The 14276-nt window shown below is 41.0% G+C and overlaps 1 protein-coding gene across 1 annotated transcript in view; it reads right to left on the bottom strand.

Moving 5' to 3' along the window:
• The window catches only part of tyms (thymidylate synthetase), a 34703-nt gene extending 21957 nt beyond the window's left edge, over positions 1–12746 (bottom strand). Inside the window, exons 1-2 of the mRNA XM_087985845.1 lie at positions 12575–12746; positions 8198–8271 (exon numbers count right to left, since the gene is read on the bottom strand). Of these exons, the coding sequence (XP_087841971.1) occupies positions 8198–8271; positions 12575–12713 (213 nt within the window). The 5' untranslated portion in view covers positions 12714–12746. The remainder of the gene's footprint in view (positions 1–8197; positions 8272–12574) is intronic.
• Between the last annotated feature and the right edge of the window lie 1530 nt (positions 12747–14276).

The following is a 14276-nucleotide window of genomic DNA, read 5'->3' as shown; positions in this document are numbered from 1 at the left end:
CCAAGCTCACTTTATACAATGGAACACTGCTATTCTTATCATGAACTCCCCATATTACCACTTTTTCTGCCAATACTCCTTTTGTATAAAATACCTAATCATCACTCACCAAAGTTTGATTTGTTTCCAAATCTTTTAAAATCTTAACTTCAGTACCTGCTTCTCCTGGCACACATAAGTTAAGCATACCCATGCAAGTAAGTGCTTTAAAGAGATCTGGCACTTTCTTCTTAACCAACCCCTGGCCAGACTGTACATTCTGGTGCAGCTTTTTACCTTCCATTGTGCTTTCCTTTACCACTTCAATAAAACTCGCTGGCTTACCTTATTATCTACCTTCCTGTTGTTTTTTCTAACCATCAACACTGATTAAGTGTCATAGAGTTGTACAGCACAGAAACAGACCCTTCGATCCAACTTGTCTATGCCGACCAGATATCCCAACCTAGTCTAGTCCCAGTTGCCAGCACCCAGCCCATATCCCTCCAAACCCTTCCTATTCATATACTGATCCAGATGCCTTTTAAATGTTGCAATTTACTAGCCTCCACCACTTCCTCTGGCAGCTCATTCCATTCATGTACCACTCCCTGCGTGAAAAAGTTGCCTGAGGTCTGTTATATCTTTTATATCACCTTAAACTTATGCCCTCGAGTTCTGGACTCTCCCACCCCAGGGAAAGACCATGTCTATTTATCCTATTCATGCCCCTCATGATTTTATAAACCACTATAAAGGTCACCCCTCAGCCTCTGACGCTCCAGGGAAAACAGCCCAAGCCTGTTCAAACTCTCCCTATACTTCAAACCCTGGCAACAACTTTGTAAATCTTTTCTGAACTCTTTCTAGTTTCACAACATTCTTCTGATAGGAAGGAAACCACAAGTGCACGCAATATTCCAAAAGTGGCTTAACCAATGTCCTGTACAGCTGCAACATGACCTCCCAGCTCCGATACTCAATACTCTGACCAATAAAGAAAGCATACTAAATGCCTTCTTCACTATCCTACCTACTTGCAAATCTATTTTCAAGGAACTATGAACTCCATGAGGAGTCTCTTTGTTCAGTATACTCCCTAGGACCTTACCATTAAATGTATAAGTCCTGCTAAGATTTGCTTTTCCAAAAAGCAGCACCTTGCATTATTTAAACTCCATCTGCCACTCCTCAGCCCATTGGCCCATCTCATCAAGATCCTGTTGTAATCGGAGGTAATCTTCTTCACAGTCCACTACACCTCCAATTTTGATGTCATCTGCAAACTTACTAACTATACCTCTTATGCTCACATCCATATCATTTACATAAAATGACAAAAAATAGTGGACCCAGTACAGATCCTTATGGCAATCCACTGGTCAGGCTTCCAGTCTGAAAAACAATCCTCCACCACCATCCTCAGTCTTCCACCTTTGAGCCAGTTATGTATCCAATTGGCATGTTCTGCCTGTATTCTGAGAGATCTGACCTTGCTAACCAGTCTCCCATGGGGAACCTTGTCGATTGCTTTACTGGAGTCCATAGAGGTCACATCTACCACTCTGCCCTCATCAATCCTCTTTGTTACTTCTTCAAAAAAAAACTCAATCAAGTTTGTGAGACATGAATTTCCACGCACAAAGCCATGTTGACTATTGCTAATCAGTCTTTGCCTTTCCAAATACATGAACATCCTGTCCCTCAGGAGTCCCACCAACAACTTGCTCACCACCAACCTCAAGCTCACCAGTCTATACTTCCCTGGCTTATCCTTACCACCTTTCTTAAATACTGGCAGCACATTAGCCAACCTCCAGTCTTCCAGTACCTTAACTATGTCCATTGATGATACAAATATCTCAGCAAGGGGCCCAGCAATCACTTCCCTAGCTTCCAACAGAGTTCTAGGGTATACCTGATCAGGTCCTGGGGATTTATCCACTTCTTTACATTTCAAGACATTCAGCACTACCTCTTCTGTAATATGGACATTTTTCAAGATGGCACCATCTATTTCCCTACATTCTGTATCTTCCATGTCCTTCTCCATAATAAACTCTGATGCAAAATACTCGTTTAGTATCTCCCCATCTCCACACAAAGGCCGCCTTGCTGATCTTAGAGGGGGCCTATTCTCTCCCAAGTTAACCTTTTGTCGTTAATATATTTAGAAACACCCTTTGGATTCTCGTTAACCCTATTTGCCAAAGCTATCGCATGTCCCCTTCTTGTTCTTCTGATTTCTCTCAAGTATATTCCTACTGCCTTTATACTCTTCCAAGGATTCACTCAATCTATCCTGTCTATACCTGACACATGCTTCCTTCTTTTTCTTAACCAAACCCTCAATTTCTTTAGTCATCCAGCATTCCCTACACCTACCAGCCTTTTCTTTCGCCCCAACAGGAATATACTTTCTCTGGACTCCATTATCTTATTTCTAAAGGCTTCCCATTTTCCACCCATCCCCTTACCAGCAAACTCCTGCCCCCAATCAGCTTTTGAAAGTTCCTGCCTGATACCATCAAAAATAACCTTCCTCGAATTTAGAACTTCAACTTTTAGATTTGATCTATCCTTTTACGTCACTATGTTAAAACGAATAGAATTATGGTCGCTGACCCCAAAGTGCTCTCCCACTGACACCTCAGTCACCTGCTCGGCCTTATTTCGCAAGAGTAGGTCAAGTTTTGCACCTTTTCTAGTAAATACATCCACATACTGAATCAGAAAATTTCCTTGAACACACTTGACAAATGCCTCTATATCTAAACCCTTAATACTATGGCAGTCCCAATCTATAGTTGGAAAGTTAAAATCCCCTATTACAACCAGCCTATTATTCTTACAGAGAACTGAAATTTGTTTCTCAATTTTCCGCTGATTATTAGGGGGCCTATAATACAATCCCAGTAAGGTGATTATCCCTTTCTTATTTCTCAGTTCCACCCAAATAACTTCTCTGGATGTAGTTCCGGGAATATCCTCTCCCAGTTCAGCTGTAATGGCTTAACAAAAATGCCACTCCCCCTCCTTTCTTGCCTCCCTTTCTGTCCTTCTTGTAGCATTTGTATCCTGGAACATTAAGCTGCCAAGTCCTGCCCATCCCTGAGCCACGTTTCTGTAAGTGCTGTGATATCCCAGTCCCATGTTCCTAACCATGCCCTGAGTTCATCTGCCTTCCCTGTTAGACCTCTTGCATTGAAATAAATGCAGTTTAATTTATCAGTCCTACCTTGTTCTCTGCTTTGTCCCTGCCTGCCCTGACTGTTTGACTCACTTCTTTTCTCAATTGTATCAGTCTCAGATTGATCTCTTTCCTCACTATCTCAGTCCCATCCCCCATCTTCCTAGTTTAAATCCTCCCAAGCAGTTCTAGCAAATCTCCCTGCCAGTATAGTAGTCGCCTTCCAATTTAGGTGCAATCCATCCTTCTTGTACAGGTCACTTCTACCCCAAAGAGATTCCAATGATCCAAAAGTGTGAATCCTTCTCCCATACACCAGCTCCTCAGCCATGCATTCATCTGCACTATCCTCCTATTTTTATCCTCACTTGCTTGTAGCACCGGGAGTAATCCAGATATTACTACTCGAGGACCTCTTTTTAAATTCCTGCCTAACTCTCTATATCCTCCCTTCAGAATCTCATCCTTTTCCTTTCCTATGTCGTTGGTTCCAATGTGTACAATGACCTCCTGCTGGGCCCCCTCCCCCTGCACCCTCTCTGAGGCATCCTTGATCCTAACACCAGGGCAGCAACACCATTCTGATTTTTTGCTGCTGGCCACAGAAACATCTGTCTGTGCCTCAGACTAAAGAGTCCCCTAACACAACTGATCAGTTGAAACCGGACGTGTCATCCAGTTTTCCTCCCCTCAGTCGAAGCAAAACACTCAGAGACACTGGGTAGTTTTATGTCCTCCATCTTTATTCAGGGCCCTGGAGGGAGAGAGAACGATTGCCCTTGTGCACAGGGACATGTATTCACAGTCTTCTCTGGAACAGCAGTTTCTCAATGAACTATATAGTCATTTAACAGGGAGGACTGTTACAGCGAGTGTCAACAGTAAAGATTAAGCCATCTGTTGTTACACAATGAGTAACCTACTTCACATAATGAATAATTTTCACCTTGTTAACTGACGTTACACAATGAATGCTAAATGGCTCTACCTAATGAATGCTTTTCCACCTTTTTAACCCATTACCCTTACCTCCAGCATCCCATTGTTAACTAAGTTTTTATCTGATCTGAGTCATGCTCAGCTGAACCTCTTGTTTTACAAAACTCAGAACTTAACTCTTTCCCTGCCTGCTTACACCCCATATACATTCTCAAACATACCCCTCAGTGCATTAGAGCTAGTCTTTACATGAGAAACGTGGCTGTTCATGCTACACTCTCCTGAGAATCCATCACCCCCTACATTTTATAAAACAGCATACTTGTTTGAAATGGGGAGAGCCACAGAAGACTCCTGCACTACTGGCCTTCCTCTCTTACCTCTCCTGAAGTTAACCCATCTATGTGATTATATCTGTGACTTTTCTCCCTTCCTATAACTGCCACCATACCGCGTTGCCCTTGTAAATTCCTCATTGCCTCTCCAACCGATCCACTTGATCTGATAATCCTCTGTAACACAAACTCTCCCTAAACTCCCACATCTGACAAGAGCATATCATTCTACTAAGAGTGATTTTTGCTTTATCCAATCTACAGACCCAGAAAATAGCACCATCCTATTCCTCTACAAAACAGTGCTCCTGGGCTAACTTAATACTTATGGCTTATATTTTTCAGTTTAATCAAACCTTCTTGCAGTCAACTTTATCACAGTTGAAACATTTTTTTTTAACTTCTCTTTCTCTCTCACAGGTGTCCTTTTTATCCTATGGTAAACTCTTTACTATCTTCAATGAGATCTCCTTGTCCCTTACCACCTGAGGATTTCTCTTTCTCCCCAATTCCTATACCTCACAGATTGAAATTGATGTCAGAAGCCAAATTTTGATTTATGAACCAACTCAATCACCTGCCATTTCCACTGCTAATCTTGTAATCTTAACTCTACTCTTCTATAGGAGTTCTCACTAGTTCAAGAAGTAAATGTTTGAACTCCTCCAAAATAATCGTCTCTGAGAATGTCAAACGTTTGATCTATTTTCAATGCCTTTATCCAACTATCAAAATTATTTTGTTTGATCCTTTCAAACTATGTATGTTTGACCAGTTCCCTCCTTAGATTCTTTAAACTGTAAGCTTCTGGTACTAACTCATATGCACTTAAGATGGCTTTTTCTCCTCATCATACTCCCCAGTACCTTCTCTGATGGTGAGGTATTTGAATCACTATCGCTACCTACCAACTTTGTTTGGATCAACAGTATTTATATGGTCAATGGCCATCTTGTTTGTTTAGTCACTTTCTCAAATGAATGAAAAAGGCTTCTACATTTTCTTGCATTTAGACAATGCTTGGACATATTTAAATAGAACCCCAACAGGCCTTTGGCTACTGTCCTCATCAGTAATCCTATCTTTCACCTCTACCCCCGCCATTTTAAGTTTTCAGTTCCAACCTCTGAAGTTCAAACTCTCTTTATCCCTTTCTTCTGCTAGAGCCATCTTTTCATCTTCTTTTTCCTCAGCTTTTATTCATAATTCAAACATTTCCCTTTCTTTCTATTCTGCCAAGTCTATTCTTTCCTTTGTTTTTCCCTTGACATTGCAAATGTAGCACCTTGAATTAGAGGCAATTACATCTTAGCAATTTCTAACTATTCTGATTGCATTTACACTTGCCAGGAATATAGAGCTACAGCTGCAATTATTTCCCCTTTCCTCACAGACACAGGCAACTCCAACTTCAACTTGTTTGCTAATTCCAAAAGTTTTGCCTTTCTCACTTTCTGTAAAACACCTGAAGTGACTTCTTCCACCCTCAGGAAACTCTTAGTGACTGAAACAGCCATTATTGATACAAGCGACAACCTGTTTAAAACAATCAAATGCAACACCCAAAATTAAAAAAAAAGCACCAATACTCTCACCACTCAGTGTTCGAGTCCAGTAATCCTAAACCCAACCTGGAATTAGAGATTTTGATCGCGACAAACAGCCCCAATTTGTTATGGTCCAGACCAAACCCTCTTCAAAATATATTAAGATAGTCTAGACCCTAACTTGTTCTTATTTTAAAAAGTAAAGAGTAACATTTTGCATTCCATATGCAATTCAATTGGTCAAACTATTCAACATTAAGCAAAACACACTATTTCTATACAATAGTTAAAATACACACAAAATAAAAATCAAAGGACTGGCTTAACTGTAACTATCAAAATGCTTAACATACTACTGTATTAACTACTAATTAACTATTCCAATACAGTAACATATCATTAACATATCCATGGTGAAGGCAAATTCAGAAACAGATTATTTCACATGCAATTCTAGCAGCAGGACAACAACGCCAGCTTTTATTGTAAAAGAGAAAGGAAAAAGCTTCCATATCCAGCTTCAAGATCCTTGTGCCAACTTCTACTGAAAAACTAAAACCCAAAAAACCCTTTAATTCTGTGACAGCTTGACCCCCACACATTTGGCCGACTTCTATTGTTCCAACATTTTAAAAATAAAAGGCCTCACAAGCTGTGTCGTGGCTTTGCAGCAGATTGCTTGCCACCTTTGTCTCAACCTTTCTTCATTTAGAGAAAAAGGACAAAAATACACCCTTTAAAGCCATAATATCGTCACATATGTCAGGCTTCCAGGGAAGATTGTTAAATGAGTTTCTATTTACATTTGTAGAAGTGATCGTTGATAACGAATGGTCTCTTATGATCCCACTGGAGATGAGTAGTCACTTTGTGGAATCAATTACAATTATTCACCTAGACAAAGTCAGGAGACTTCTAAGGTCATGGTTAAAAACACCTTTGTTTCCATTTTTAAAAGGAACTTCATTTGTTAGAAGATATATATATAAAATATTGTAACCATACGTCTGTGGCATGACTGATTTTGCATTAACCCACAACTCTCTCCCGACCCTATTTCCTCTTTTCCCTGCTCTTGGAGGGGAAAAGAAGACAATTACACTGCATGCAAGATTCCTAATAGTCTTCCATTTGGCCTTCATCCAGAAACTTCTGAGCTATTGATTAATTAACAAAATAATTTTTAATCCACATCTACGATGTCTTAGACTCCAATAAAACCATTAAACACTTCATCCGGAGACTCACTGATGTTATCTAGTATGGTGACAAAACATCTGAAAATGAACTTTCCAGGTCAGCAAGCAAAGCTACATCATTATGCACTCTGACACATCTCTGCTCCCTGAATCCAAAAGTCCAAGACTTGAACACGTATGGCAAACAACTGAATAAACAATTTATTGCCCAACTACTAGACTATTTGGAATATCATGAGATCTTGCCCTCATGTGTTAAAACTCCTAAATTGCAAGGAAAACATAGCCTCTAACTTATTTTCCCTACTGCAAACTGGCTTATTTTTAACTATTTGTCGTCTTATGATCATCTCCCAAAATTTGCAAGGATTTCATGAACTTAACAACATGGAGACCACTGGAGCTACCTCTACCACTTCCCTCCTAGCATCCTTAGCCCTAAATCTCACCCAATGTTCCCAATGATCAGCAATGTATGCACACTTGAAAGCACCATGCAGGCTCTATTAAGTACCATTCCTGCCTGCAACATATCAATTTAAAAACTTCAATATCTGCTATATCAAACTCATGCCAATTTTCTAATTTTCTCTTCCATTGAGCTTTTGAGGTATATGTATTGTCCCAATTCAGTCCCCCTCAAGTTTAAAATTAATTGACCATGGGAAGCTCTTGAAGCCCCTGTCTCCTCTCCTTTAAGATCCCATATTAAAATATTATTTGACAAAGCTTTGGAATAGTAGTCCTCAAACCTCATGGCTTTCTGACATTTTCCTTTGTAAAAGCAAGCTTGAGATTTCAATTTACTTTAAAATGGTTCTTATATAAAATGTTGTTTGTTCTATTCATTGCTTGCATTTTTAGACACAACTTAGTGCATCGAAAGCAATGAGATGTAAAACATGCATTATCATAATTTTGATACCTAAACAAATTGTCACAAGATATCTGTGTACTCGACTGCAGCATTTTGGGAACTTTAGTAAACAGTATTCACATTTTGCATACCTTGATAAACCACAACAGCTCTTCAACAATTCCTTTCCAGAACACTCGTTTTGTAGTGAGGAGGGGAAAAGAATCTAAAATACAAACGTTAAAACTTTGTTAATGACATTTAGAATAATTTAACTTCATATCTGATAAATTCCTGTGTTGAGTTGTCACAGCAAAGTTGCTTCCTATACTTCTTCCTGATCACCAGATGGTATCCAGGCTAATTTACTGGCTTAATTAATGCAACTTTCCAAAAATAGAAGTGAGCAGGAGGAAAACTAAAGTGTACTTAGGAACAGGTGCATACCTTTTTTTCTAAGCATTATAGCCAAGGAAAATCCAAGTTTTAATTAACAGCATATTTAAGATTGCTTTTTAAATTACTTTTTAATAACTCTCTTTAAGTGTGGGCATTACCAGCATGGTGAGAATTTGTTGCTTATTCCTAATTACCCTGGAGAAAGTGCTGCCACCTTGAGCTGCTGCAGTTTGTTTGATGCAGACACATCCAGTGCTGTCAGGAAGGAATGCCAGCTCAATAAGCATACACTGGAAGTATACAAACTATAACTTCAATTGGTATATATCAATTCAATACCAGTGACGCCATTTTCAACTTGAACATATTGGCTAACACCCTTCTTCTAAACCTCATACAAGTGGCCATGTGTTCAGCAACAGGAATGTACTATTTATTGGATCATAATTAGTTTGTTGAGCAAATGATTGATTTCTAGATTTTACCAAACATGTCCGTAACTGCATGGTGGTTTATACTGCATTCATACTTCCTGAAATCCATGTGAAGTGGTTGTAGAATGTAAAGAAAGCCTTGGTTCTGACAAGTTTTGCTTAGACCATTTGCTCCTCTGTTTGCTTTCTGCTCTTTTAGACAAAACTCGAGTTGGGTCAGACATCCCAGTGGGGAAATAACAAAGAAACAAAATTTAATGGAAATTTAATAAAATGAACAGAAACTTACTGAACCAAAATAACTGTACCGAGTCATAATGCACCAGGTGCTCACGGTCTATAAACATATTATCTAGCTATCACCATTGTCAACAGCTAACCCGAGAATGCAACATTTTAAAAAAAAGGTTTTGTGACTTACACATGAAAGAAGTGAAACTATCACGGTATTCTAACAAATGAAAGGCTTAACAGACAATCAATTTTTCAATATATAATTTAAGTTACATCACACTGTAAATTTTTGCTATAAATTCTGTGCGTTAGGATTGAGCCCTCCACTACCACCTGATGAAGGAGCATCACTCCAAAAGCTAGTGTGCTTCCAATTAAACCTGTTAGATGATAACCTGGTGTTGTGTGATTTTTAACACTGTCTATAAAGGCATTATGCCAGTGGACACTGCACAGTCCCTTTCAGGACACGCAAGCACAGACACAACCAGCACCAACCCCCTCCGCAGCCTGTTGCCCTGACCCACTAATGGCCACTTTTGGGCAATCTTAGGAGCAGGCTCAGAATGAGACTGTGCAAGGGGCACATAGGTGGTAGTGATTTTCTAGAATTCAGATGTGTTTTGCCGCATCCCAAGGATTAGGTGAACGAGATCAATGTCGATTTGGACAGATCGGGATAACTTGATCAGAAGACCACCTCATGCTAGAGCTGCAATTTTCCATGCAGTTTTGGAGCTTGCACACTGTACTTTACCAACACCATCTTGGCCAACTGCGCCAGCTTTATCCAGCCCTCTGCCAACCAACATATCCCAGAGTGTGGATCAGCCCAGCATTCTGAACACCCCCGCCAGCACTGATGGAGGAACCTGTTCCAGAGCAGCATCACTACTACCACTCGCTCAAGCACTGCACTCTGGTGTGAGTGAGGTGACCATAACCAAACCTTGATCTAGTCCAAACAAGCAATTCCTGGAAGGTCATCTGAGGTCATGCCCACTGTAAACAGAAACGTCATGGTTTTGTGACACTTTTTCTTTGTAAATTGAGGCAACACAGCTGTCGGTAGTAGCACAACAGGCTTTCTAGTTTTGAGGGATTTATAAATTTATTGATCTTGATTGCTCTTCTGGGATCTAATAAAACTTTACACAGCATTGTATTTGGGTCCTCATGGCTGCACTTCCGGCACTGATTACCATACTCCTACATTCCTCCTGAGTGTTTGTCAGGAAGGCCTAGATAGGTTTGTCCACACAGATTATCTCTTACACTTTGCATCATCATGACCACTGGAAGAGTGGCAGAAAAAAAATGGTTCTGCTCATTGCCATGTTGTTCTATCGTCCAACGATTTTCTTGCTCACACTCCTAAAACAATGTCATGATTGACTGGATTGTGGGTTTTTTTCCTCACTTTCTCATCCCACTTTCCCCAACTTCCAGTTCAACAGGAAATTCTAATTTAACTTCAAAATGATATGTGCTGAGCAATATTCAGTTTCACAAATAAGTAAAATATGAGATTAGGACAGAACTTTCATATGCTCATTGCTTGTACTATTTACCAAAGATTCATGGATTCAAGCTCCTTCAAGTGACTGAACATAACTTGACCAACAATCTAAGTTTCCAAACAGAAAGTAACAGCATCTCAAAGTGCAATATTTCAGATAAGATATAAAATACTGGTCCCACTTTTGTTCTCAGGGGGATGTGCTATACAGCAACATTTCCTGAATCAAATCCAAGGATAACAGTGTCAAAGTACAGCATTTACATCCATAAACATAAATACAGATATTGCCATGCTTCAGCTTATAGTGACACTAGTCTGAGTGAGACTGGTGTAACAATCCCGTCTGCCAAGTTGAGAAAGAGTTCATGAAGAGTCTAATGATGATTATGAAACCACTGAAAGGTTCCAACCTTAAATGTTGACTTCCTTTCTCTTCTGATGTTGCCTGACCTACCGTGCTTTTCCCAGCTCCACTCTTTATCCACTTTGACTCTCCAGCATCTGCAGTTCTCTCTATCTCCATGAAATCATTGTCAATTGTCAGAAAAAATACATCTGGTTCATTAATGTCCTTTAGACCCACAGCAATGTGGTCGACTCAACTTTTTTTAAAAAGAAGCCCTCCAATGTAGAAACAGGCCCTTCAGCCCAACAAGTCCACACCGACCCTCCGAAGAGTAACCCACCCAGACCCATTCCCCTACCCTACATTTACCCCTAACTAATGCACCTAGCCTACACATCCCCGAACACTGTGGGCAATTTAGCATGGCCAATTCACCTAATCTGCACATCTTTGGACTGTGGGAGGAAACCCACGCAGACACTGGGAGAATGTGCACCCTCCACACAGACAGTCATCCAAGGCTGGAATCGAACCTGGATACCTGGCGATGCCACTGAGCAACAAATACTGGCCTAACTAGCAAGGTTCACACCACTTGAATGAATATTAAGAAAACCCTCAACATGACACGTACGTGACTGACATAATGAGAACTGCCATTCAGGCTAATACTCAAAACAGCTGTTCCAACAGTGTCACTTTTTTCTCTCTCTCTCTACACCTCCCTCCAACCTCTTAATCCCCAATGTTACAGAATTGTTTTGGTGCAAACCACATTGATCCATCCTGAGAAAGAGCAGAGAATCTGTCAGGCGAAAGTGGGTACTGCAGATGCTGGATTAGAGTCAAGATTAGTGTAGTGCTGGAAAAGCACAGCAGGTCAGGCAGCATCCGAGGAGCAGGAGAATCGACATTTCGGGCAAAAGCCCCTCAGAGAACCTGTTGGTCTGGAACTCACAGCCCAAGGGTATGAACGCGGTAAATTCAAACCTGGCATCCAAAAGGGAGTTGGATCGTTGTCTGAAAAGGAAATAAATGGCAGAGCACTGGTGCTAAATCAGATTTTGTGGATAGCTGACATGGACAGGACGGGCCGAATAGTCACTTTCTGGAATGTAGTCATTCGGTGATTGTAACAGACTGAACCGTTCAGCCATGGGTTTACACGAATTACAAGTGGGACAAATGGCGCTAATTCAAATAAATTGGTAGCCGAGACATTCAGGCAAACTCTTCGCGAACTCTAAGGGACCTTGATGCTAATACAATATTTTATACAATCTTAATTCCACAATGCTGTTCGAAAAGCAGGAAACATATCAACACTAAAGCAGCAGTTAGACTATTGTGGTACATTTGCTGCTGCATTTCCCGAAATGCGGCGTTAACAAAGTACACTTTAGAATTTTCTGCCTGAAGCGGTATCGGAGACGGTGAGATTAATCGCCGCTATAAAAATACTGGAGTTTGTCTCAAATTGTTTTCTTATTTGGCGCCACGGTTCCACTTTTCACTGAGGAGTCGCTTTCCCTAGAAGAAGGAAAGACCGCGGTGGCCAGGCCAGGCTGTCAGCGCCCATCAACGGTTCACTCACCCCTCAGACTGTACCGAGACTGTAGCCCGAACACGGACAAGGTGCCTGTCCCGGTGCGGTCATTCTTCTGGGAGCCTGTTTCCAGAATATTCCGGATGTCGTGCAGGTACTGGTATTCCTCACTCTGTCCTGGCTCCATCACTGTCCCCGCGCCCAACCGCCTCTTTTGCCTTCACCCATTCACTAACCCGCTCGCGGAAACCGCGCGCGCGCGCGCTCACTCCCCATTGGTTACCGGAGTCTGCGACGTCGCATCCAATCGGCTGCCGGCTTTCCCCCACGGACGTGAAGCGAAAGGATCCTGGTGCTCAGTGTTCTGGGACCCATTTACAATTCTGGGTACATTATTTGTAACAAATTCTTTCACTTGCCAAAACGATTTACAGTTCTTCATCATAAGACAATTCACCCATTCTAAATACTGGTCTGGCAAATCTTCTCTGAACCGCTTCTAAGTATTTACATTCCTACTGTACACAGTACTGTACTCCAGAAGTGGTTTCACCAAGTGATCAGTATAACTTGTTACTTTTGTATTTAATTTTATTCAATAAATGAGAACATTCTCTTCATTTTGATAATTATTTGCTGTTCATGCATGCTACCTGATTGTAATTCACACATTGGGACTCCCAGATCTCTCTGCATCTCAGAATGTTACCATCTCTCATCATTTAGATAATATACTTTCTTTTGTTCCTCCTGCCAAAATGAACATCTTCCCATTTCCCTCATTTGATTCCATTTGCCAGATCTTTGCCCAAACACTTAAACTATTTGGGTAGCCTCCTTGTGTCCTCAATTTTCATTTTCTAACCATGTTTGTGCAATCAGCAAATTTGGCAACCATGCCTTTTGACCCTTCACTCAATTATAAAGTGTTACAACATCTGTGATTGCACAGGAAGGTGCCATGCACTGGTTGGGGGAGGTGGTAGTGGTGAGGAAGTGTTAGGAATGATTGAGGAGTCGACCAGGGAACATGCAAGGAATCAGCGTTCCCTCTAATTTTCTTTCATACTGTGTGAGCCTCCAAGGCCCATGTTTGGCAACATTTTCTGAAACTGAAAGTCAATGTTGCAATCAGTGTGCTGGTCCCAATTGTCTTGCACAGGAATGGCTATGCAGATTCGACGGAACCGTCCCTGCACAATGTAGATAGTAGGGAGATTGTTTGGTGTTTGTATACTTCTGGAGGTGGCAAAAACAGCATTGGATGATCCTTTGACTACAGAGATTGGTGGGGAAGAAAATGAGGACAAGGGAACCATATCATTTTCTGAGAGGGGAAGGGACGTGGGTAGAAATGGAGGAAATGTGTCTGCCAAGTTCAGGACCCTCTCAACCATGGCAGGGAGAATCCTCAGTTGAGGAAAAGCCGGATCACATCAGAGGCACCCAAATGGAAGGTGCCATTATCAAAATAGTATAACAGAGTGACAGAAACTGGGTTAGTACAATGAAATCCTTACAGGAAGTGTGAGCTTGCATAACTTAGGTACATATGATAGTTTGTGGATTTGTAATGGATATTACTGGGCAGCCTATCCCCAGAAATGGAAACAGTGAGGTCAAGGAAGGGAAGGGAATAGTCAGAGAGGTAACATGTGAAGGATGGAAACTGGAAGCAAAATCAATTGATTGAATTTTTTTAATTCCAGACAAGAGCGTGAAGCCCTAGCACCAATGTCCTCATTGATAT

Source organism: Chiloscyllium plagiosum, unplaced genomic scaffold, assembly GCF_037043375.1.
Source record: "Chiloscyllium plagiosum isolate Xiang-an unplaced genomic scaffold, Cpla_swu_hap1 HiC_scaffold_4, whole genome shotgun sequence".
NCBI classification, from domain to species: domain Eukaryota; kingdom Metazoa; phylum Chordata; class Chondrichthyes; order Orectolobiformes; family Hemiscylliidae; genus Chiloscyllium; species Chiloscyllium plagiosum.
Note: the sequence above shows the minus strand (reverse complement) of the source record. Positions and strands in the feature narration are given on the sequence as shown.